The 24947-nt window shown below is 44.3% G+C and overlaps 1 protein-coding gene across 5 annotated transcripts; it reads left to right on the forward strand.

Annotated features, from left to right (window-relative positions):
* Positions 1–584: 584 nt before the first annotated feature.
* On the forward strand, positions 585–24345 carry LOC148506589 (HAUS augmin-like complex subunit 3). Of its 5 annotated transcripts, none has more exons than XM_088446555.1 (6): positions 585–606; positions 6134–6181; positions 6276–7163; positions 10887–11311; positions 13512–13728; positions 24071–24345. In XM_088446555.1, the coding sequence occupies exons 2-6, from the start codon at positions 6167–6169 to the stop codon at positions 24290–24292; spliced, it is 1767 nt and encodes a 588-aa protein (XP_088302681.1). In that variant the 5' UTR covers positions 585–606; positions 6134–6166; the 3' UTR covers positions 24293–24345. The 5 variants fall into 5 exon arrangements, with proteins under 5 accessions (XP_088302681.1, XP_088302680.1, XP_088302679.1 ...); XM_088446554.1 differs by lacking the exon at positions 585–606 and adding an exon at positions 712–912; XM_088446553.1 differs by lacking the exon at positions 585–606 and adding an exon at positions 713–904.
* The last annotated feature ends 602 nt before the right edge of the window (positions 24346–24947 follow it).

Below are 24947 nucleotides of genomic sequence, written 5' to 3' on the forward strand. Positions count from 1 at the left end.
GGTGGGAGGACCCAAGGACAATTCCATCTTGCACCTCTTTTTTTTCTTTGCATTATGTACAGTTTGGGGCCTAGTTTTTCAAACTGCCATCCTGTCTGCCACTGCAGTTTCACGCCTAGATGGGTCACGTGTTTGTGCCGCCCACTCGTGTCGCTTAGCATAGTCATCCAGCTACCTCGGTGCAACCTTTTGGACATAAAAACACTATTGTGAGGTGTGAGGTGTTCAGAATAGACTGGAAATGAGTGGAAATTAAGGTTATTGAGGTTAATAATAGCATAGGAGCAGAAAAACCTACAAATTCTGTGATTTTAGCTGTTTTTATGCTTTTTTAAAAAAAAATACAGATCCAAAACACAAAACCCAGAACCCAAAACACGGAAGGGTGGTTTTGGCAAAACCAATCCAGATCCAAAACACGAAGAAAGATCCAGATCCAAAACCAAAACACAAAACACGAAAAGTGGCCGATGCACACCCCTACTTTAAACCCAGGAATTACACAGGTTCTGTGGCTGGCTGACTTCAAGCCTAGATTTCACCTGGTTTTAATCAGCCACAGAACCTGTGTAATCCACGAGTGTCTCAGTTTAAAGGGATGATATGGTAAGCCTAGGAATACAGGTTTTATTGATATATGTAGTGAGAGGGTAAAGTGCCTTTGTTGCATATACATTGTGGAGGTGGCCATTTTGTGGGCTGAACCAACATTTTTGAGGGTACGGCCTCTCAATTCACATTGAACCTACTGGAAGTAATAACTGAGTGTGGGTTCCTTTTAGTGGTCAGGAGCAAACAGGTGCAAATTGAGCCTAAATATCCTCACAGGTGGAAGGTAATTATTCCAGCACAGCCAGAAAAGAGGTCAAGCAAAAAAACAAACCAAAGGATTCTTATGAAACAGGTAGCTAAGTATGTTATACAGTATGTACCAATGAATCTCTGTAGTATTGTGGCTTTATTTTATGCTTTTGTTACAATTTGTATGGGCAAATTTATTCCGAAACAGTGATAACATCATGTTGAATATATAATATAAGCAAATGAGCAGAGTTCATGGGGTTAGTGCAGATTCCAGATGCTTGCTCCAATAAGTTTTACAAGACTCATGGTGCCTTTATTTAGAGCGGTGAAATGGACCCAGAGCTATCTGTAGCCTGTGGTGTTAAATTGTTACCTGCGGCTACTACAGAACAACAATTAGCTAAAATGAAAAAGGGGTCTATTTACTAAGCAGTGTTAGGAGACAGAGTGAAAAGTGATAAGGTGCCAGCCAATCAGCTCCTAACTGTCATCTCACAGGCTGTGTTTTAAAAATTACAGTTGGGAGCTGATTGGCTGCTACTTTATCACATTTCACTCTGTCTCCTAACACTGCTTAGTAAATAGACCCCTAAGTCTAATGGAGCATACACACGGTCAGATTTGTCAGATGAACGATTGAACGATTTTACCAAAGTTCTGAACGATTGAACGATTTTTGACTGCATTAAAATGAATAGAATCGTCCAAGTCTGACTGCAAACACATCAGATGTCAGATATCGTTATCTGACAAACGGGAACGCGCATCGTTCAGGCATGTCAGATATGTCAGATTTTCCTTCAGATATGAACGACTGAACGATTTTTAAATCGTTATCGTTCAGATCTGAAGGAAAAATCTGACCATGTGTATGCACCATAAAGGTGCATACACACACAACGATTTTTTGAACGATTGTCGTTAAACGATATCGTTTAACGATAATCGTTTGAAAAAAACGTTCACTTTCTGAGTCAAACGATGAACGATTATCGTTCATGCGCGTTCACGTTTGTAGTTTGTCGTTTGTAGTTCAGTCAGACTTGTCAACTCAACGATTTTCATTAAGGGAATATGCAAAAATCGTTCATTACACTTTAAAAAATCTGACAGATAATCTGACAGAAAATCGTTCATAAAATCATTGGTAACAAAATCGTTGTTTGTGTATGCAGCTTAAAGCTGCATACACACACAACGATTTAGTAAATGAACGATTTTAGTAAACGATTTTTTCCCTTGAAAAAATTAACGAAAATAGTTTTCTAAAATTGTTCATTTACTAAATGTAATGAACGATTTTTTTGAACTACAAACGATTTTTGCATATTCCCTTACTGAAAATCGTTGAGTTGACAAGTCTGACTAAACTACAAACGTGAACGCGCATGAATGATAGTCGTTCATCGTTTGACTCAGAAAGTGAATGATTTTTTTTGAACGATAAACTATATCGTTTAACGATAATCGTTCAAAAAATCGTTATGTGTGTATGCACCTTTAGGCCCGTATTCAATTTGAGGCGAAAAGTCAAGACTTTGCCTGTTTTCCAGGTGGAAAAGTATTGTGTACGTGCCCGCTATTCCCCGTATTCAATTCCAAAGTAGGCAAAATCGGGAACTGGTGAAACTTTGATCGGCGAAAAAATACGGGAATTTTCAGGAAATAATTGTAGGACCCCCTAAAGATGTACAGACCTGGGGGATCACTATGGGTACCTGCGGGAGGTGTTTTTTTCCTGACATTCAAGAAGTGATGCAGAAGAGCACTTAGCTTTTTTTTTTTCGTTTTTTAAAAGTGTTCCAATCAAATTTGGGGTACATGAAAATGGGTACTAGCATATTATTAAGTGCCTAAACAAATTTTTTTTAAATTATGCAAAAATGCACCTGCCGCTAATAGCCTATTCTAGAAAACACCTGACGCATACTTACAGAATACCTCTGAACCTATTTTGCTATTATTAAACACTGTTCCCCAATTTTTTTTTTCTCCCCAAACTCTTACATTTTTTTGGGGGGTGTCCAGATTTTTTTTTTTTTCCACATTTCGTTTTAAGGGGGCATTCCCAAGGGTGCAAGCTATTTTTTTAAAGCCTGCACACCTAAACCCCAATTTTGCACTTTTTTTCGCCTGCTAAAGGTAGGCGAAAAATTATCCCCGTTTTTTTACATTGACTTTTCGCACAGGCGAAAAGTCAATGTAATTGAATTACGGGGATATTTAAGAATAGGCGAAAATGATGTCATCCGACATTTCGCATCAAATTGAATACGGGCATTAGATGGAGATAAAGTGGATGGAAATAAAGTACCAACCAACCAGCTCCTAACTTTCATTTTTCAAACACAGCCTGTGACATGACAGGAGCTGATTGGCTGGTACTTTTATCTCCGTTCACTTTACCTCCATCCAAGGCTTCGTAATTAAACCCCTAAGTTCCCTAGCAGCTTCTTCCAATTGGTGATTTCACACCTACATCCTACCCTCCAACATGACCCGTTCCATTAGGTACAAAATGCTCTGCTCCTGGACTTACCACCTAATGTATGATTGCAGCCACCTGTGTTGAACTAGTTAATTGATGAGACAGGTGTTTCATCACAGGTGGCTGCAATCATCAATTAAGAGGGAAGTCCAGGAGCAGAGCATTTTGTACCTAATGGAATGGGTCATGTTGGAGGCTCTGCTACATATGTAGATCAACGCTCTTTGCGAGCCCATCTGACTCCAGGCTCGCTAGGCCATGCCCTCCGATTAGTCTGTGTATGGCATTAGCCGTCTGCGTAAGTACAAATTCCTAAACAAGTCTATACAGTAAGAACAAAAGCAGACTGTGCGCTGAGTTGTCACGTATAGCCTTATTCAGCGTAGCATTTAGTACTATCACCACTCAGTGGCTATTGTCCAGTCTTCATAAACAGCAAAAATCAATCTTTTATATAAAAACAGCTCAATGCTATATATTTTCATATAAACCGCTCTGTGCTGTTTTTATATAAACGCATCTTAGAATATGTAAATGTGCACACTCCATGGTCCCTGTTGGCTGAGTCCTGCATGCTGTGGTGCTCCCCTCAATGCTCCATACCTGGAGAATATGCAATTTATCTGCCTTGGTTGAGCTGCTGTGGTGGTCAGGATTCTCATGAATGCTATTATTGGTCCATGTCTGAAGCCGGGTTCTTCCACGTCTAGCCATGGTGGAGACCTGCTTCTGCTAGAGGGCACGTGGCTTTCCAAGGTCCTTACAGGTCTCACGATGGGTCCGGTTGGGTGTCACTTTAGTCATAGTAGCTGTCCTCTCTCTGCACCTCTGACACATAGGGCCATATTCAATTTGGAGCGAAATGTCGGAATCAGCAATAATTTATCGCCGATGACATCATTTTCACCTATCGCAGCTTCGAAAAGTCTTGAAAAAAACGGGGATAACTTTTCACCACTGAAATAGGTGGCGAAAAAAAGTGCAGAATTGGGGTTTAGGGGTGCAGGCTTTAAAAAAAATAACCTGCACCCCTGGAAATGTCATTTAAAAAAAATTGTGTCAATAAAAGTAAAAAAAAAAAATCGGGACACCCCCCAAAAATAATGTACTTTCATTTTGGGGTTAAACAAAAAATATAGGGAACACACTTCTAAAATAGCCAAATTAAATTCAGAGGGGTCCCCAAGTATGCGGCAGGTGTCTTCTTCATTGCGCAGAGTAGCGGCATGTGCGTTTATGCTTAATTTTTTTTTATTGACTTTAGGGACTTAAAAATATGCTTACTCCCATTTTCATGTACCCCAAATTTGATAGGAATAACTAATTTAAAAAAAAATAAAAAAATCGAAGTGCTATTTTTTATCACTTCTTCACAGGCGCAAAAAAGCACCTGCCGCGGCTATTTAAAAACCTGACTTCCCTTCAGCAGCCAAAACGGGGTACCCATAGTGATCCCCCATGTCTGGACATCTTTAGCGGGGTCCCAGGGACAATTCCAGAAAATGTAAGTTTTTTTGGTGAAACTTACCTTTCCGCCGGCTCCTGTTTTCGCATTCCTGATTGAATACGGGGATGAAGCGGGCACGCGCCCGATACTTTATCCCCGGAAAACCTCCACTGTGGAGCGAAAGGTCCAGCACGGACTTTTCGCTTCAAATTTAATACCCCCCCCCCATAATGTTCCTTCCAGCTACATAACTCTTATTTTCATGAGTGTTGCTGAATAATTGAGGCTAAGGCCTGTCCCCGGCACTGAGCCTGGAGATGCTCATTGCTCATGCTACTGTATCTGGGCATCCTGTGTCTCTGCAATCTGACAACGCTTCTCCTAGGTAATGCTCCACTCTCAAGATGGTCTTTGGGCAACCCCCTGGCATTATCCCACTACATGGCATACGTTATATATTGGCGCAGAATTATCTAACTCTACCCAGTATGTGTTGGGTTTTTCTAGCTTCAGTAATTTGCCCTTACTGCCATCTCCTACTGGTGCTTCTTGGTCAAACCAGCAACACAGTGACAGATCCCTCTCTTATAACCAGTCTCAACGTACAGTTCTCTTTTATTTGTCACGATGGATAGTTTATGGTTTCATGCATTGATGTTCATCACAGATGGTATCATCGATAGTGGAAATCAATGGTTAACCCTAGGGATGACCATCGATGGTTAACTGTCGATAGCCGATGGCTTTGCCATCTATAGCAGAGAGCCAGTGGTTCTTTGCCATCGATGGACAATTGGGTGCCGATGGTTACTTTTTTGTTGTTTTTGATGAGATGGAGCTTAGTCCTGCCCCCATTTTTGATTGTCCTGCCGTGCCCCCAGCAGTGGAGTTCATCATGAGGTGCAAACCATTGATGGTTCACCATAGATGGTTTTTGTGCCATCAATGGTAATCACTTATGGACCCATCGATGGTAACCATCAATGGACACCCTAATGATGGCCATCTCTTGTTAACCCACTGAGAGCCATCCCTGCATGGCTCCAGTCATTGTCAATTAAAATTATTCCCTTAGCATGTAAGGGAGACATGGTCACAGTCACTAAAAAGTACAGTATTTTCAGAATTCACTTCTGATACCCAGAGTGAACTTTGGACCAACTTTCTGCTCCTTGTTTTCTTGTATTGTCCAGCGTTTAGGATAAATCTTCTTCAAAACTCAGATCCCAGAATGCTCATGTCTCCTATGTAAATATTTGTCATGCTGTCCAATCAGGTAATATAGTACACGTGTTACCATACTAAGCAATATACACGAACAGTAATAGTGTTGAATTTTTGTGATTTGCTGGACAAGCCTACTAATACATAGTGTGTAATTTGTCTTCATTCAGGACTCTTCTTAAAACCGAATTTGGAGGAATATAATGTCAAACCATCTAGTGAGTATTCTATTTTACGTATCAACATTTATTTCACCTGTGATCCCAAATGTGGACACTCTATTGCAAATGCTTCTCCTCTTTATCTTTCTAGATTCCACCCCACGGAGCAGGTCTTTCTCGCCAGAGATCCACCTGCTTTCTCCTGGATCCGCCCCGTGTACAAGGGTCGGATTTTGTGGATATGCTTCGTCTTATTGGTTACCCAGGTGCACATGATCTTAAGGGTGAGGATTTCGATTGGCTTTGTGAAGGTAATGAAGAAACAGAGCTGTTCCTCGGATGGCTCTGTGGTGCGGTGGACCAGAACAATTCTCTAAGCGGTGAGCAGCTGGAGGCCTACAATGCCCTCCTCAACTCTGGCCAGCCGCTTCTAGAAGCAGATGAACTGGAGAACCTCTGCAAAGGGGGAAGTGATGGAGAAGGTGAATGGGAAATGACAGATACAAGGGAGGAACTGGAAGCAGAGCTTCAGAGTTTGCAGACCCTGAGGACACATCGACTGCAGTCCCGCAACAAGATAGAGTCCTTGGGGCTGACCTTACTCTGCAATCGTCTTTCGTTAGAGAAGCTGGAGAAGGAATTGGAAAAAAGCCTAAATCGCACCAAGCAAGAACTGTCCACCGTGAACTCCAGATGCAATTCTGCTTTGTTGAGACTTCAGGAGATGGTAACCGAGCTTGGGGACTATCATTCCAACCGCTCTGCTCCTGGCTTATTCCTTTCTTCGCTCGACTTGGAGGGGTACATAAGGCTTGAAGACGCATGCTGGAAGCAGGTAGAAGAGAGTGCCAAAGGAGTCTTCACTGTTAAAGAGGAAGATCTGGATCAAGGAAAGAAATTTCATCAAGAAGTGGAGAAAGAAAGTGAGAGGGTGCGAACTGCATGGGCATCCCAGAGAGTTCAGCTGAGCCTTGCCCTCAGTACCCTGAATGGAAATAAGGAGGCATTAGCCTGGTTGGACAGGAATGCAGGAGACCAGGTGATACAGTAGTGTTTATTATATATATATTTAAATAAGTCTTTATCTGTCCCATGAATTAGGAAGGAAGGATCAACACTCGTATTGTAGCTTCACATCTATTAGAACTGTGCAAATATACAGCAAGCCTAACGACCTTTTCAAACGTGTAGATTTTCTTCAGGGGCCATGAGGCGGCCATCAGCCTCCTGAGTACGCTTAAGCTGTCACAGACACAGAGGGATCTCCTGCTGCCAGCACGGACACAGTGGCTAATTTATGCACGCCAACAAAATAGTGTTTAAACGGTCCGCCTGCGTTTCTCTAGCCACCTTTGTTACCTCCCCCAAACACTGACTACCTGTCACTCACTTTGCCAAGTGAATCCTGTGTTAGCGTAATCGCAATTCACTCGCTGAGCATGCGCAGTGCATCTTACACGTATGCGTAATGGCTAACAATCGCTCAATCTGCGTAAATTTCGGCATTGCTTCCACATCTGAAACAGACTCCTAATACAAAACCTCTGGTACACACTTCCCAATACAAATCACACACTTGGAGGGGTTTATATAGCATAATTTGGCCAATAAAGACATGTCAGGAGAGTTTCTCTAAAAAGCTCAATACTGGGCTAAATGATGTGGAAGAGCTGGGAGAGGGGGTTTTGACGAGAGGTTTATTTCAACTATTTAAAAACTTGTATAAAAACATTTACTAGACAAACCTTTTTCTGTACCCCAAATGTCTGTAAAGACTTTATTTTGCTGAGAAACGCTTGCTATCATTTTTCTATCATTAATAAAAAGCACAGTTATCTGACACCACCTAAGAACCTCCAGTACTTTCCCTATGGCCTCTAACAACCTTCTATATGGTCCACTGTCTCGGTTGTCGGTTTTTTGGCGTGGTCCAGGGTGGCTTCCCCACTTTTTCATGCATTTCTCTCAGTTCGCTTTTTTTTTGTGGAAAACTCTCACAACCTCACCGCGAGTACCGCAAACGGGCATTTCTAGTTGGATCTCGCATTTCTCGGGTGCGCAAATTTACGCGATGTATGCAAGTTTCGTGATGCAACCTCACACCTAATTGGATTGACCGCCTAGTGTCTTTTTGCAATATAGTGTTGACTCTTGGCATGACTTAGATGCTCCACCAGGGGTAGAGAAATATACCTATTCCTAAATATTGCATCTTAGTCACATCGTAGCCACATACGAAGATGCTCACCATGCACCAGGGACGCTACTTTTGTCACAAAGGAATTAGAGGTCTATTTACTAAGCAGTGTTAGGAGACAGAGTGAAAAGTGATAAGAAAGTGATAAGGTGCCAGCCAATCAGCTCCCAACTGTCATCTCACAGGCTGTGTTTGAAAAATGACAGTTGGGAGCTGATTGGCTGGTACCTTATCACTTTCTTATCACTTTTCACACTGTCTCCTAACACTGCTTAGTAAATAGACCCCTTAGTATTACTTGTGTGAAGTTGCATATTAAGCATCATGAAATGTGGCCGGGGGGATGGGTGCAACCGCTCGTATTGGAACATTTTTTTTAGACAGATGGACATATGGGTATCCGGATGGAAGATCCACAGTGTCCACATAGACAGTCAGTAGGTTGACACCAGATGGTCGACAGGCAATAGGTCAACAGGGTCAAATTGTTAACAGTTAAAATGTCGACATGGGTCGACACAGAAAAGGTTGATATGGGGTTTTTCATGATTTCTAGGGTTAGGCACTAGGAGGAGGGTTAGGCTGTGGGAGAGGACGGTTAAGGAATGGGCACTAGGGGGAGGGTAAGGGTAAGGATCAGGGTTAAAATAACAAGAAAAAAGTGTTGACCTTTTGACCCTGTCAAACTTAGTCCTTATCGACCATTTGATCCTTTTGACCCTGTAGACCAGGGGTGGGCAATAAGCCTCCAGCTTGTTGTTGAACTACAAATCCCAGCATGCATTGCAACATTTTTAGCATAGCCAAACAGAAAAACTGTGGCAGGGCATGCTGGGATGTGTAGTTTTACAACATCTGGGGTCCCGTTTATTGCCCACGGAATCAGTATGAATGACGTCCAGCGGCTCAAATCCCGACGCAGGCAGCCCGAGGGGTGAAAATCCAGACAGCGCAGGTAAGTATACTATCCCTACCCATCTTCACCCTAACCCTCTCCTAACCCTCTCTTCGGGGTGCCTAACCCTAACCTCCCCCCTAGTGCCTAAACCTAACACCCCCCTTCCCCTAGCCTAAACCTAACCTTCCCCGGGGGGTGCCTAACCCTAAGTCCTCCCGGGGGTCCCTAAACGTAACCCCCCCCCATCCTCGGCTCTGTATACTCACCCCTGGGACAGGACGATCAGTCCGGCGTTCCGGCGTGGGGATTAACATAGGCGGCGGATTTTGATGCCTGTGTTAAATCCCTTGACGGGATTACCAGTGGCAAACGCAGGATTTCTAGAGGGGGGTTTCCAAATGCTTGATTTTAGAGTGAGTGTGGCCAGTCCATGAAGAGGGTAGCATGTGCACTTAACCAGCTTTAATATGCATCATACAAAGGGAATTGTGTGTCATAATTCCAGCATATAGAGGACCAGCAATCACAGTAAGCCATTACATGCGGCAGTAAGCCATCCTGCCTGAGCTGAATGTTTTTATTTTAGATGTAGGCACCATTCCAGAGTATTAGAGCAAGTCGGGAGTCTGGGGGAGCAGCAGAATAATCTAGCACTGCCCTGGACATATATGTACATATTGGGCTCTATAGCAGCACATCCCTAACAGTAAATGTTTTCCAGATCTCCTAGTTGGTGCACAGGTTATTTATTACTGACTGATACATGTTAAAAGATCCACAGGTGGTGCTAATTATTTCATTTGTGATACTGAGAAGAACATGCAGCACTAGTAAAATTCTATTATATTACTATTTCTATTGTTGTCATGGTGTGGGGTGGGGAGGGGGTTTCCAGGCACACGGAAACCCCCCCTGCGTTTGCCTATGATTACAGTGTCGGGTTTGACACCGGCGGCCATGCGCCCGACGGTCTCATAACTACATCCCATTGCCCACCCCTACTGTAGACCTATTGCCTGTCTATCTATACACTGTTGATCTTTTACACAACACCCGTACTTATGAGTGTAACTAAGTCACATAATTACTGCCAGCCCCAGTGATCAATGTACACTTGTAATGTCATTTTGTCACTTTACTGGTGCGAGTAAGACGTAAGATGCTCGTCGCACCTAAGTTGCAGAGTCCCTGACGTACCAAACAAGGCTATTTGATTAGGGCGAAGGTGTAGGACGACACAACTATATCTTACTTTTTTCCCATTTGTTTGAAGTTGGCTTCACAGGAGGTTTCTGTCCTCCCTGAGCTCACCTAAGAACACCTGCGTTACTGTATGACAGTTGTACTTCCCAGTCACGTGCCACTGTCACCGGAGGTTGGGTTTATTTATCAATCGGCAGTTATTCAGTTTTTATTGTTGGGTTTTTTTTTTTTTTTTAAATTCATTACACAGACTTTAAGTAATCGGCATGGTGGCATATGAGTGCACACAGAGTTCTGAGGATGTGCACTGTGAATTCACGCACGATAGTACTCGCTCAGCTCATATGTAACTTTAACTCTGTGACTCACTTTTGTCCTTTTACTTATTTTTTCTCTTGCAATCCGGCCTAATTTTGGCCTTTCACATCCAGACCAGAGCCATTTTGATCTTTGCCCATTTCTAGGTTTGGGATCCTCTGCGTGTGCCGATGCTGGAGAGGGAGGTTCAGTCATTGGAGGCAGAAGTAGAGGCCCTGCAAAACCAGAGACTTCCTGCACTGGTGTGCGAAGCCTCCATCGGGATGTGCCTGCCCGGGCTTCAGGAATGGGTGAACACAGAGAAGCAGAGGCTGGCACAGGTGGACCAAAACCAAGCACCAGTGGCAGAGGCCATTCTCTACCAGCTGTCGCGCCTACAGCTGGTGGAGCTGGGCTTACAGGCTGAGATGCGAGAACATTGCCAAACCGAAAGGGATCTTCGAGCCCTGAAAGTGGAGATGGCGAACAGATCAGGTGAGCTTGGAAAGAGACTTGGGACAAGAGACCTGCGGGGTTCTCCTCAGTGGCTGACGCCCCTACGAGTGGACAGCAAAGATCACACAGCAGTCAGGTGAGACCCTCATTTAGTTGTGACTGTCACTTATTATGTCATACATACTGTTACCACACTACTTCGTAACCCTTCGTTTTTGATATTACGAAACATTAATATATAAAACTACACAGTTATACAGTACTTACGGAAAAACATAAGATAATACAGAACATGTAAAAGGGAAAAAAAGGTTCAACAACTGGGGAAAAGGGTCTTAGGATGCAAGGTTTGGGGTGGTCATCATCTTTTCTACTGAAAATGTAACTGGGCAGTTGAGACATCCAGGGAGCCTGAGTACTGAGGGGGCGTGGTCAAATCTGCGAGGCGTGATCATGCCCCCTCTGGGGAAAAATCGAGGTGCTGCAAGGGGTGGTCATTTATTTGTTTGTTCCCCTCAGCAGCTGGCCCGGGCTCCCGCCGAGCCCCTCCAATGATCCAGGGCATCTAGTACCCACTCCCTACCCCCCCCCCTCTCATTTTTAAAATGTGCTCAAGCCTGTTCTACTGAAAAGTAGGAAGTGTAACCACAAAGGGATAAAAATGTAGCCTAGTTTTGGGGCTATTCCTGTTACGTATATCATGGATAATTCTCAGGAGTATTAGCTTTGCTCATAAAATTGCTGGCTTCACAGTGTAGGTGGCAGGTACACTTCATTATTAATAATTGTTTTTAATTATTGTGTTTTATAAGCAATAGATAGATCCCGATATCTCAAGCTTAAATACTGTATGTGGGGTATTTGCATTGATTTAGTTTTGCGATTCTGTGTGTTTTGTAGTTTCCTTTTGTTTACTGATCGCTGTTTGGGAATCGGGATCCCTGTATGAAGCTACGAGACGCTTACATTCTTTCCCACCTCGCATTGTGTGGGTTATTTTCCTTTTGAACTTCCTATCCTGCTATGGAGCATTCTCCTCTGGCTCCGGGCTGCCCGGTCTACGCTCCATGGTCTGTACGTTGAGAGGTGTGAGGCTGGCTGCTGATTGTTCTACTACTGACTGTTTCTGTTCACTTAGGCTGCTCTTTGTTCCTTTGTGGCCGACATTAGAAAGCTCGGAAGTATTCCCCTTCTGTTACTTTGTCTTGCATTCAGCAGATTCTGGTTATGTTGGTCAGGCAGATCTAAAGGAATCTGAGGACATGGTAGTGTTGTGTTAGCAGTGGCTGCTTAATATTGAGCTTATTACACTTTGTTACCAAGATATTATATACGCCACCAGTGAGGTTTATTACACAAATGGACAGAGCTTTTATTAGCCAGTACCTCAATACTGACAACTAGGGGCACAGCGAGGAGCTTGGAGGCCTTCTATTCAAATTATGAAGAGCTCTTTCTTATCTCCTCCCTGTTTGACCACCACCGGGACACTCCACAGAGCAACGCTCTACACATCCTGCTCAGAGGGGAAGGTAACATGGAACTTCCATTGCCTCGTGAGTAGAAATCCATTTTGAAGCTCTAGAAGGATGACTGGCACACATGGCATTCTGGGACTTCATATGCCTTGAAGTGTTGGATGGCACACAGCAGGGCCCGGAGGAGATGGCAGAGGGGAGTAATGGGGGGGCAGCTACTACCAAGGAGCTGGGTCCATGTTGACATCCTTAAATATTTTTAGCTTTTTTTATCGAGTCTTGAGTTGTTAAAAAGAAAATCTGGGTCTGCACTTGACCACGCTCACCTTTACGCCATTACTGGTCTTTGATTTCTTCTGTTAAAGTGGTTGTTCCCTTCTGGTTTTCGCAAGGCGCCCTCAATATAACCTGCCCACCATGTAGGAAATCTGGGACGCTGCATCATGTATGCCTTCAGTAAGGACACTAAAGGTGGGTACACACCTGATAGATATATCTGCAGATGATGGTCATTCATACACACTGAATGACCATCATTTTATTAAGGGGGCGTGGCCATGATTAGGCCACGCCCCTGCCCGCCCCCAGTCCGGCCAGACCTGCTGCAGCATGCAGATGATGGTCGTTCAGTGTGTATGAACGACCATCATCTGCAGATATATCTGTCAGGTGTGTACCCACCTTAACGCTATGCAGTTACTTTGAACTGATGCATTGATGCTTTTGTGCAAATGATTTGGATACATTGTGGTGTTTTGCTGCTTAATGAATGACCTGGATTGTCTAATTGCCCCATTTATTTATTTCCATTGTTCTTTTGTTTCCCTCCACATTAACGTTGTCATTTCACTCTCCTAGGCTCTCCATGATGCTGGAGAACCCATCCAGACAAAAAGAGTTGTTCCCCAAGTATGAAGCCTTACAGCGCCAGGTTGCATCACTTGTGCAGGAACTGATGACGCTGAGCGGCGTTTGCCACAGTTCACTCCCGCAAACCACGAGTCTGGAAAGTGATTGTGAAGAGCTTCACAGTTCTCTGTGCCGAGGGACAAGGAACCTGCAGCTGCGAGACCCAGTCAGTACTAGACCTCAGGGACATTTTACTGTACATACCTCCCAACATTTGAAAGGTTTTAGCAGAGTATTGGAGTGACAGGTAGTAGTAGTAGTAGTAGTGTAGTGTAGTGTAGTGATAGTAGTAGTGTAGTGTAGTGATAGTAGTAGTGTAGTGTAGTGTAGTGTAGTGAGGTGATAGTAGTAGTAGCGGTGTAGTGATAGTAGTAGTGTAGTGTAGTGAGGTGATAGTAGTAGTGTAGTGTAGTGTAGTGATAGTAGTGTAGTGTAGTGATAGTAGTAGTGTAGTGATAGTAGTAGTGTAGTGTAGTGATAGTAGTAGTGTAGTGTAGTGATAGTAGTAGTGTAGTGTAGTGAGGTGATAGTAGTAGTAGTAGTAGTGTAGTGATAGTAGTAGTGTAGTGATAGTAGTAGTGTAGTGTAGTGAGGTGATAGTAGTAGTAGCGGTGTAGTGATAGTAGTAGTGTAGTGTAGTGAGGTGATAGTAGTAGTGTAGTGTAGTGTAGTGATAGTAGTAGTGTAGTGATAGTAGTAGTGTAGTGTAGTGTAGTGATAGTAGTAGTGTAGTGATAGTAGTAGTGTAGTGTAGTGATAGTAGTAGTGTAGTGTAGTGAGGTGATGTGATAGTAGTAGTGTAGTGTAGTGATAGTAGTAGTGTAGTGTAGTATAGTAGTAGTGTAGTGTAGTGTAGTGATAGTAGTAGTGTAGTGTAGTGTAGTGATAGTAGTAGTGTAGTGTAGTGATAGTAGTAGTGTAGTGTAGTGAGGTGATAGTAGTAGTGTAGTGTAGTGTAGTGATAGTAGTAGTGTAGTGTAGTGATAGTAGTGTAGTGTAGTGATAGTAGTAGTGTAGTGATAGTAGTAGTGTAGTGATAGTAGTAGTGTAGTGTAGTGAGGTGATAGTAGTAGTAGTGTAGTGATAGTAGTAGTGTAGTGTAGTGATAGTAGTAGTGTAGTGATAGTAGTAGTGTAGTGTAGTGAGGTGATAGTAGTAGTAGTGTAGTGATAGTAGTAGTGTAGTGTAGTGTAGTGAGGTGATAGTAGTAGTGTAGTGTAGTGAGGTGATAGTAGTGTAGTGTAGTGAGGTGATAGTAGTGTAGTGATAGTAGTAGTGTAGTGTAGTGATAGTAGTAGTGTAGTGTAGTGTAGTGATAGTAGTAGTGTAGTGTAGTGATAGTAGTAGTGTAGTGTAGTGATAGTAGTAGTGTAGTGTAGTGAGGTGATAGTAGTAGTAGTGTAGTGATAGTAGTAGTGTAGTGTAGTGAGGTGATAGTAGTAGTGTAGTGTAGTGTAGTGATAGTAGTAGTGTAGTGTAGTGAGGTGATAGTAGTAGTAGTAGTGTAGTGATAGTAGTAGTGTAGTGTAGTGATAGTAGTAGTGTAGTGTAGTGATAGTAGTAGTGTAGTGTAGTGTAGTGAGGTGATAGTAGTAGTAGCGGTGTAGTGATAGTAGTAGTGTAGTGTAGTGAGGTGATAGTAGTAGTGTAGTGATAGTAGTAGTGTAGTGTAGTGATAGTAGTAGTGTAGTGTAGTGATAGTAGTAGTGTAGTGATAGTAGTAGTGTAGTGTAGTGTAGTGATAGTAGTAGTGTAGTGATAGTAGTAGTGATAGTAGTAGTGTAGTGATAGTAGTAGTGTAGTGTAGTGTGGTGATAGTAGTAGTGTAGTGTAGTGTGGTGATAGTAGTAGTGTAGTGTAGTGATAGTAGTAGTGTAGTGTATAGATAGTAGTAGTGTAGTGTAGTGATAGTAGTAGTGTAGTGTAGTGATAGTAGTAGTGTAGTGTAGTGATAGTAGTAGTGTAGTGTAGTGATAGTAGTAGTGTAGTGAGGTGATAGTAGTAGTGTAGTGTAGTGATAGTAGTAGTGTAGTGTAGTGATAGTAGTAGTGTAGTGTAGTGTAGTGATAGTAGTAGTGTAGTGTAGTGATAGTAGTAGTGTAGTGAGGTGATAGTAGTAGTAGTAGTGTAGTGTAGTGTAGTGAGGTGATAGTAGTAGTGTAGTGTAGTGTAGTGAGGTGATAGTAGTGTAGTGTAGTGAGGTGATAGTAGTGTAGTGATAGTAGTAGTGTAGTGTAGTGATAGTAGTAGTGTAGTGTAGTGATAGTAGTAGTGTAGTGTAGTGAGAGTAGTAGTGTAGTGTAGTGTAGTGATAGTAGTAGTGTAGTGTAGTGAGGTGATAGTAGTAGTGTAGTGTAGTGATAGTAGTAGTGTAGTGTAGTGAGGTGATAGTAGTAGTAGTAGTGTAGTGATAGTAGTAGTGTAGTGTAGTGATAGTAGTAGTGTAGTGTAGTGATAGTAGTAGTGTAGTGTAGTGTAGTGAGGTGATAGTAGTAGTAGCGGTGTAGTGATAGTAGTAGTGTAGTGTAGTGAGGTGATAGTAGTAGTGTAGTGTAGTGATAGTAGTAGTGTAGTGTAGTGATAGTAGTAGTGTAGTGTAGTGTAGTGATAGTAGTAGTGTAGTGATAGTAGTAGTGTAGTGTAGTGTAGTGATAGTAGTAGTGTAGTGTAGTGAGGTGATAGTAGTAGTGTAGTGTAGTGTAGTGATAGTAGTAGTGTAGTGTAGTGATAGTAGTAGTGTAGTGATAGTAGTAGTGTAGTGTAGTGATAGTAGTAGTGTAGTGTAGTGATAGTAGTAGTGTAGTGTAGTGAGGTGATAGTAGTAGTGTAGTGTAGTGATAGTAGTAGTGTAGTGATAGTAGTAGTGTAGTGTAGTGTAGTGATAGTAGTGTAGTGTAGTGATAGTAGTAGTGTAGTGTAGTGATAGTAGTAGTGTAGTGTAGTGAGGTGATAGTAGTAGTAGTAGTAGTGTAGTGATAGTAGTAGTGTAGTGTAGTGAGGTGATAGTAGTAGTGTAGTGTAGTGAGGTGATAGTAGTGTAGTGTAGTGATAGTAGTAGTGTAGTGTAGTGTAGTGAGGTGATAGTAGTGTAGTGATAGTAGTAGTGTAGTGTAGTGATAGTAGTAGTGTAGTGTAGTGATAGTAGTGTAGTGTAGTGTAGTGTAGTGATAGTAGTAGTGTAGTGTAGTGAGGTGATAGTAGTAGCAAAGCAGTATGGTGACAGCAGATAGTACAGTAGCAGAGTAGTATGGTGACAGCAGATAGTACAGTAGCAGGGTAGTATGGCGACAGCAGATAGTACAGTAGCAGAGTAGTATGGAGACAGCAGATAGTACAGTAGCAGGGTAGTATGGCGACAGCAGATAGTACAGTAGCAGGGTAGTATGGAGACAGCAGATAGTACAGTAGCAGAGTAGTATGGTGACAGCAGATAGTACAGTAGCAGAGTAGTATGGAGACAGCAGATAGTACAGTAGCAGAGTAGTATGGTGACAGCAGATAGTACAGTAGCAGAGTAGTATGGAGACAGCAGATAGTACAGTAGCAGGGTAGTATGGAGACAGCAGATAGTACAGTAGCAGGGTAGTATGGAGACAGCAGATAGTACAGTAGCAGAGTAGTATGGTGACAGCAGATAATACAGTAGCAGGGTAGTATGGTGACAGCAGATAGTACAGTAGCAGGGTAGTATGGAGACAGCAGATAGTACAGTAGCAGGGTAGTATGGAGACAGCAGATAGTACAGTAGCAGAGTAGTATGGTGACAGCAGATAGTACAGTAGCAGGGTAGTATGGAGACAGCAGATAGTACAGTAGCAGGGTAGTATGGAGACAGCAGATAGTACAGTAGCAGGGTAGTATGGAGACAGCAGATAGTACAGTAGCAGAGTAGTATGGCGACAGCAGATAGTACAGTAGCAGGGTAGTATGGCGACAGCAGATAGTACAGTAGCAGGGTAGTATGGCGACAGCAGATAGTACAGTAGCAGGGTAGTATGGAGACAGCAGATAGTACAGTAGCAGGGTAGTATGGAGACAGCAGATAGTACAGTAGCAGAGTAGTATGGTGACAGCAGATAGTACAGTAGCAGAGTAGTATGGAGACAGCAGATAGTACAGTAGCAGGGTAGTATGGAGACAGCAGATAGTACAGTAGCAGGGTAGTATGGAGACAGCAGATAGTACAGTAGCAGGGTAGTATGGAGACAGCAGATAGTACAGTAGCAGGGTAGTATGGAGACAGCAGATAGTACAGTAGCAGGGTAGTATGGTGACAGCAGATAGTACAGTAGCAGGGTAGTATGGAGACAGCAGATAGTACAGTAGCAGGGTAGTATGGAGACAGCAGATAGTACAGTAGCAGGGTAGTATGGAGACAGCAGATAGTACAGTAGCAGAGTAGTATGGTGACAGCAGATAGTACAGTAGCAGGGTAGTATGGAGACAGCAGATAGTACAGTAGCAGGGTAGTATGGAGACAGCAGATAGTACAGTAGCAGGGTAGTATGGAGACAGCAGATAGTACAGTAGCAGGGTAGTATGGAGACAGCAGATAGTACAGTAGCAGAGTAGTATGGCGACAGCAGATAGTACAGTAGCAGGGTAGTATGGCGACAGCAGATAGTACAGTAGCAGGGTAGTATGGCGACAGCAGATAGTACAGTAGCAGAGTAGTATGGAGACAGCAGATAGTACAGTAGCAGAGTAGTATGGAGACAGCAGATAGTACAGTAGCAGAGTAGTATGGTGACAGCAGATAGTACAGTAGCAGAGTAGTATGGAGACAGCAGATAGTACAGTAGCAGGGTAGTATGGAGACAGCAGATAGTACAGTAGCAGGGTAGTATGGAGACAGCAGATAGTACAGTAGCAGAGTAGTATGGTGACAGCAGATAATACAGTAGCAGGGTAGTATGGAGACAGCAGATAGTACAGTAGCAGGGTAGTATGGTGACAGCAGATAGTACAGTAGCAGGGTAGTATGGAGACAGCAGATAGTACAGTAGCAGAGTAGTATGGTGACAGCAGATAGTACAGTAGCAGGGTAGTATGGAGACAGCAGATAGTACAGTAGCAGGGTAGTATGGAGACAGCAGATAGTACAGTAGCAGGGTAGTATGGAGACAGCAGATAGTACAGTAGCAGAGTAGTATGGCGACAGCAGATAGTACAGTAGCAGGGTAGTATGGCGACAGCAGATAGTACAGTAGCAGAGTAGTATGGCGACAGCAGATAGTACAGTAGCAGGGTAGTATGGCGACAGCAGATAGTACAGTAGCAGGGTAGTATGGCGACAGCAGATAGTACAGTAGCAGGGTAGTATGGAGACAGCAGATAGTACAGTAGCAGGGTAGTATGGCGACAGCAGATAGTAGAGGTGGTTGGACATTTAAGCAACTAAAGGCTCAGTAAGGGCCCATAACACTTCACTGATACTGAAGGTGCCACTGGAGAAATCCGTTTCCTCCTTAGGCTGCCTTTTACATACATTTTGGAGAGGCGGCAAAAAACCTTTATTTGGTGTAAATGCAGGAAAAAAAGGTTAATACCCCTTGATTCATTTGCCTCTCTGTCCATCCATCATAAGTACTGTATTGTAGCAGGGCATCGGCGATGCTCACTGCAGTAAAAGTGTGATTGTTGAGGGCTGGACCGGGGTAAGGAGCAGACCCCGGAGTTGTGATCATGCCCCTTCATTGTCATCCAGGGGGTTAAAAAAATAAAAAAAACGAGGAAGGCTATGTGTAAACATAACCTTCCTCCTGTCCGGCATGGTTTCAGGATTTTCAGGGTTTTAATTTAACCCCCTGGATGCTTACATGTACCGAAGAGGACATGATCAACGCATAGGAGAGGTGAGTGTGGATTATTTATTACAGGTAGCCTATGGATTCCTACTGGACAAGGGGACATGATGGATTCGGGGATACTAGGTTATTGTGTGTGTGTGTGTGTGTGTGTATGTTTTAATAAACTTTTACTGTCATGGTGTGTGTGTTCTGTGGTTTTTTAGTATTTCTTTTGCTGTGGAACTACAGGTACCATCGGTCCTGTAATGACCGCATGCTGGTACTTGTGGTTCTCCAAATACCAGCATGTGGGGGAGGCTTGCTGTGACCTGTAGTTCCACAGCAACAGGCAATATTATCACATCTAATTTTTACACCACACTACACTATCAACCCGGCACCCACCGGCCAGGTGTGCCAGGGATAGCCCCGGGCTATCAGTCTAGGCCTGGGGTGCCCTGGAGAGGGGGACTTCATTATGGGTCCATATCCCCGACCGGGGCTGACTAGCGGTCAGGGGTAATGAAAGGGTTTCCCTGGCTTTGGCAGGGCTGGATTAAGGTCTGTGGGGGCCCCTATTAAATATGGATGAAAAGGGGATATGCGCAATGGGGACCGCATCTCTCGTAAGCGGTAAATTGACAAAAAGCGATAAGCTAAGCTCAGTGCTGTTTGTTAAATACTTAAAGGAGGACATAACCCCTTTAGTGAGTGCTAAAGGGGTTATGTCTCATTGTGAAATGGGGCCCGTGGGCTCCACATGAACAAAAAAACACAGGCGCACACACAAAAAAAACTCAATATACACCCCCAGGAAAATAAAACACATATAGGCACCCACATTAAATATTACTCACCAGTTGCGCAATCTTATCCACACCAAAAGGAGTGATAAATGTCACTGTGTATGATAAATGGTGCTCCAGTCAATCAGCTCCCAACTGTCAACTGTTAGAAAAATGACAGTTGGGAGCTGATTGGCTGGAGCAACATTATCATACACAGTGACATTTATCACTCCTTTTGGTGATAAAACTCGTTACTAAATGGGGGCCGTAGTGCCCTGATTCACATTACACCACATAGTAGTGTCCCTTTTTCATGTTATGACACACAGTAGTGCCCCTTTTACACAATGCCCACAGTAGTGCCCCTTTTACACAATGCCCACAGTAGTGCCCCTTATACACAATGCCTACAGTAGTAGTGCCCCTAATACACATAATGCCCACAGTAGTAGTGCACCTTATGCAATGCCCCCATTAGTAGTGCCCACAGTAGTCATGCCCCCAGTAGTAGTCCCCCCTGTGGTTGTGCCTCCAATAAAAATGCCCCCTGTAGTAGTGCCTCCAGTAGAGTAGTAATGCCTCCAGTAGCAGTGCCCTCAGTAGCAGTGCCCCCTGTAGTAATGCACACTGTAGTGAAGCCACTTATAAGAAAAAAAACCCACAATACTTACCTTAAGCTCCGCTCACGCGTCCGTACGGCTGGCCACTCCTCGGAACTATGGGAGAGACGTCATGACGTCTCTCCCATAGTGCACTGCGGGAGCTGGAAGCCGGAGCTCAGGTGTGAGCTCCAACTTCCAGCTGGCGCTGCGGGGAGGGAGCTGGATGCCCGCTGGTAACAAAATCTCAGCGGGCGCCCGGTTAATGGAGCCTCCCTGCGGCACTGGGGTTAGGTGGGCTGGAGGAGGCGGAACTGGTTCCGTCTCCCGTTCCGGCCCACTTTAACCCCTGGTGGGTGTGGAGGCCCCTTTTGTGTGGGGGCCCTAGGACGACCGTCCCTGTCACCTCCCTTTAATCTGGCCCTAGGCTGTGGCATTACCCATCTGCTAGAAAGAGTCCGGTGCTGGTTATGGAAATTACAGGGGGCTCCTACTCGTTTTGTCCCCTGCTAGTTGCATTAAAAGGTGTGAGTTTACATAGGGAAATACTCGCACAGATTCGCATAGTGTAGTAGCCTCGAGCTCAAAAGTTTGCAGGCTATTACATTTGCGAGTCCTGGCACCAACTCGCACCTTCAAAAAATGCGAGAAGGTGCAATCTGGATTTTTACTAAAACTCGAACCATATTAAATTTGGCCCCATATATTTAATGTACAAACCATTCTTCAATAGAAAAATCAGATATTAATTTGAAAATCAAACCCCAATATTCTTAAGGGGACGTTCCACGTAGCTTTGATGATAATTGGCATGAAGGGGAGGGACACAAAAACATATTATCTGTGATCTTTTTCCACCCTGTGAATTTGCACAATGAAAACTGTTTCAGGAGAAAACTACCAGGAGAGATATATGTATAATACATCCTCTGTGATTGAATGCAAAAATAAATGCAAACTACATGTATAAAAAATAAAAATTCACAGGGTGAAATATACATACTAGATTATGGGGCCTATTCATCACATACTTGCCGACTATCTGGCTGCTCCTTCCGGGAGGGAGCAGCCAGATCGGCAGAACAGGGGGCGTGGCCGGCAAAAGGGGGCGTGGCCGGGCGGACTGAAGGCCGTTTCCGGGTGTGACAGGGGGCGGGGCCACGCGTTCGCGTCATTTTGGCCCCGCCCCTGCTACACAATGCCGAAATACAGGCATTGTGAAGCAGGGGGCGGGGAGAAAATTACGCGAATCACGTCAGCGGCCCCCCGCTGAAGGGGGTTTATCAGGTACTGACGGGGGGGAGACAGGGGATCGGCGGCATGCAGGAGGCTTGCCTGCCTTTCCGGGGGGGCGGGAGCTGCACCCGTTTATCGGGAGGCTCCCGCCCGAATCGGGAGGGTAGGCAACCCTGATTCATCATTGAAGGCCATATGGCCTCCGATTATGAAGTTTAGATCTCGCTGCGAGGGATACTTAAGTATCCAACTCGCAGCGGGGGAAAAGTGACACCAGAGCGATTAATCATTGCTCTGGTGAAGGGACAACTGCTCTGAAAAGCAGTTGTCCCCGTGGTTAGTTTCGCAGCTCCTTCTGTAGCTGCGTTACTTACCTGCTCCCTGTCCCTATGGACTCCCGGCTATGTATGCGTGACCTTGGGTTACGCATACGCAAAGCCGCTGGTGAGGAGGCGGTGGAGGGATCCGCTCGGATCCCTCTTCGCATCTACGGAACTCCTTCCCATAGGAAGGAGCGGGATCTGAGAATAACCGCCGTCTGAAGATGGTGCTTGTTCTCGGCAGCAAACTCGAAAACTTTGCTGAATACCAGAGGGGTCCTATCTGACCCATCATGATGAATGGCCTGGTAACTTAAATATGCGGAAACTAGCGTTTCCATATGGTTACCAGGCCATTTATTGTTTGATGAATAGGCCCCTATAGTAACAACATTGGGATTTGATTTTTCCAATTAATATCTGTGGTTTATCATTTGCAATGACCAGCAGATGTCACTCTGTCAAAAGAAACTTGTTATTAAAACAAACAGGAACCCAACCAGTGAGAGGTTACTCAGACGGACCCCATTTCCTACTGGCTTGTACAATGATACAGGGGCTACAACAAGCAATGAGATTTTCCAGTCATTACATAACCGTGTCAGGTGAAAGCATGTTGGTATTGGTTACTGGGGTTTTTTTGTTTTTTTTTCTCCTGCTTTTTATTTTTTAGTCCTCCTATTTTTGTAGCGATGGAATAGGCTCTGTAATACTAATGCACATTAGAGAAATTATACTTCAGTCCCTGTAGAAGAAGGAAGGGCAGGAGTGGCCAAATAGATGGTACTGAACTGCAATAAGGCTACAGGAAAATGTCCTACTCTTGTTTTTATTAATCATAGACCTACTGTAATCAATTGGGACGTTTCAGCTAAATAGATCTGCATGAAGACACATGGAGGCAAGTTGCTTCTAATGGATGCACTGCGCCTCAGCATGAAGATAGTAGAATGGACGGATCAGCGCACTAAGGTCCCCATTTTTCATGATCGCACATGCAATGCGATTTGAACGTGCCAGTACCGCCCATGATCACTATCCCTGCGATGTGCCCGTAGGGGTGCCGCGCATTTTCAGTTCCGCTGACTGTACATGCACAGCCGCCATTGCCGGAGGAGGGTTCCGGAGGATCCCTCTCCCGGCTAATTATGCGATGTGTAGCGGCTAACGACATCTTTAGATCCTTCATACATCAGGGGGAACTTAATATTTGTGGTTAACCACTGAAAACGGGTGTTTCGGGGATATAGCTGCAAATACAGAATGATAAACATAATGAGTTTTGCAATAACGTACGTGCTAGTTATCTGCTACAGGGGCCTCCACTCTAGGGATGGCTATCGACCGTCCATGGTTAGCAGCCAATGGTAAATAGTTTTACCATCGATGTCTGTTCACCAATGGTGAACATCGGCTGCAAGAGTCCGATAGCAGTCAGAGGCTGCATCCAGCGCATGCATAGTTGGTGACAATCGATGGTTTCCTACGATGGTTATGCCTTCGACGGCCATCCCCGCGTCTCTGCGTATATGCTGGAGTCAGGGCTGAAATCACAAAAGAAGCTTCGCTGTGCTTGCACTGTCCTCCACACATACGCAAAGGAGGACTCAAAGAGCATTACATTTACAGAGTACAAAAAACCCGACACAATAAACTTGTATATTAAAAGAATCCAGAAGTCAGACCTGTTAATCAGATATACATGTCTTTAAAGAGGAGACTTTTTTTTTTTTTCTTGTGCTTTTCCTTAAATAATCTCTCCTATTTTCCCTCTAGAACCTCACACTTGCTTTTGAAATGCTCTCCTCTTGCGTCTCCCAGTTTAACCAGTGGTGTCTGGACTGTTTACGGGATTTGGAACGGAAGAAACTTTCCATTCACACAAGTTCTCTAGCTCAAGGTAGACAGCTCTATCTCCTCTTCTACCGGGACCACGCTCGACTCGCCGACATCGTACAGGATCTTGAGCAACGCGTGAGGGACTCGTGTTCTGAATAATTACGATACCTCTGTTTTTTCTTTTGTACTGAAATAAATGCAGCATTCACGTACTTGGGTTCTTCATGTTTTCCTTCTACTTGTGCAGTGGAGGCAGCCACATCGTTGCATGGACCAATATTTGGTATAGTACAGCCTAGGAATCGGTGAGATCACTGCAGCATTGCCAATATGTATAACACACTGCTTTTATTAGACTACGTTCTCAGGAATATTGGCTGGTAGCACAAAATGACTGCCTCCCATGGGTAATCTGTGCTTTGTGCATGTACTCATAAACCTCCCCATGCTGGCACTCAGGGCCTGATTCAGAGCCGTTCGCTAGCGCACAGCGCTCGCAAGCGGGTCGACGTTTGAGATCTGCGCATGCGTAAGCCCCGCCGAGCGACTGAAGTTCAATCGCTACGGGGCCCGCTAAAAGACGGGGCGGCTGTCGATGGTGAGTGACAGCTCACCCCGTTTTGTAGGCGTGTAGGGGGGGTGGTTGGCCAAACGCAGGCGTTCTCTTAGGAACGCCTGGCGTTTGAGGGAGGACCTGACATCACAACTGATGTCAGTGTTGGACTTCCTGCTCAATTAGAGCAGGAAGTCCACTCGGCCTTGCGGCTGCCGAGACCCTACCACAGGGTCTCGTCTCAAGGCCGATGGTCACAAT

The sequence above is a fragment of the Taudactylus pleione genome, unplaced genomic scaffold (assembly GCF_031769625.1).
Source record: "Taudactylus pleione unplaced genomic scaffold, aTauple2 ptg000400l, whole genome shotgun sequence".
NCBI lineage: Eukaryota > Metazoa > Chordata > Amphibia > Anura > Myobatrachidae > Taudactylus > Taudactylus pleione.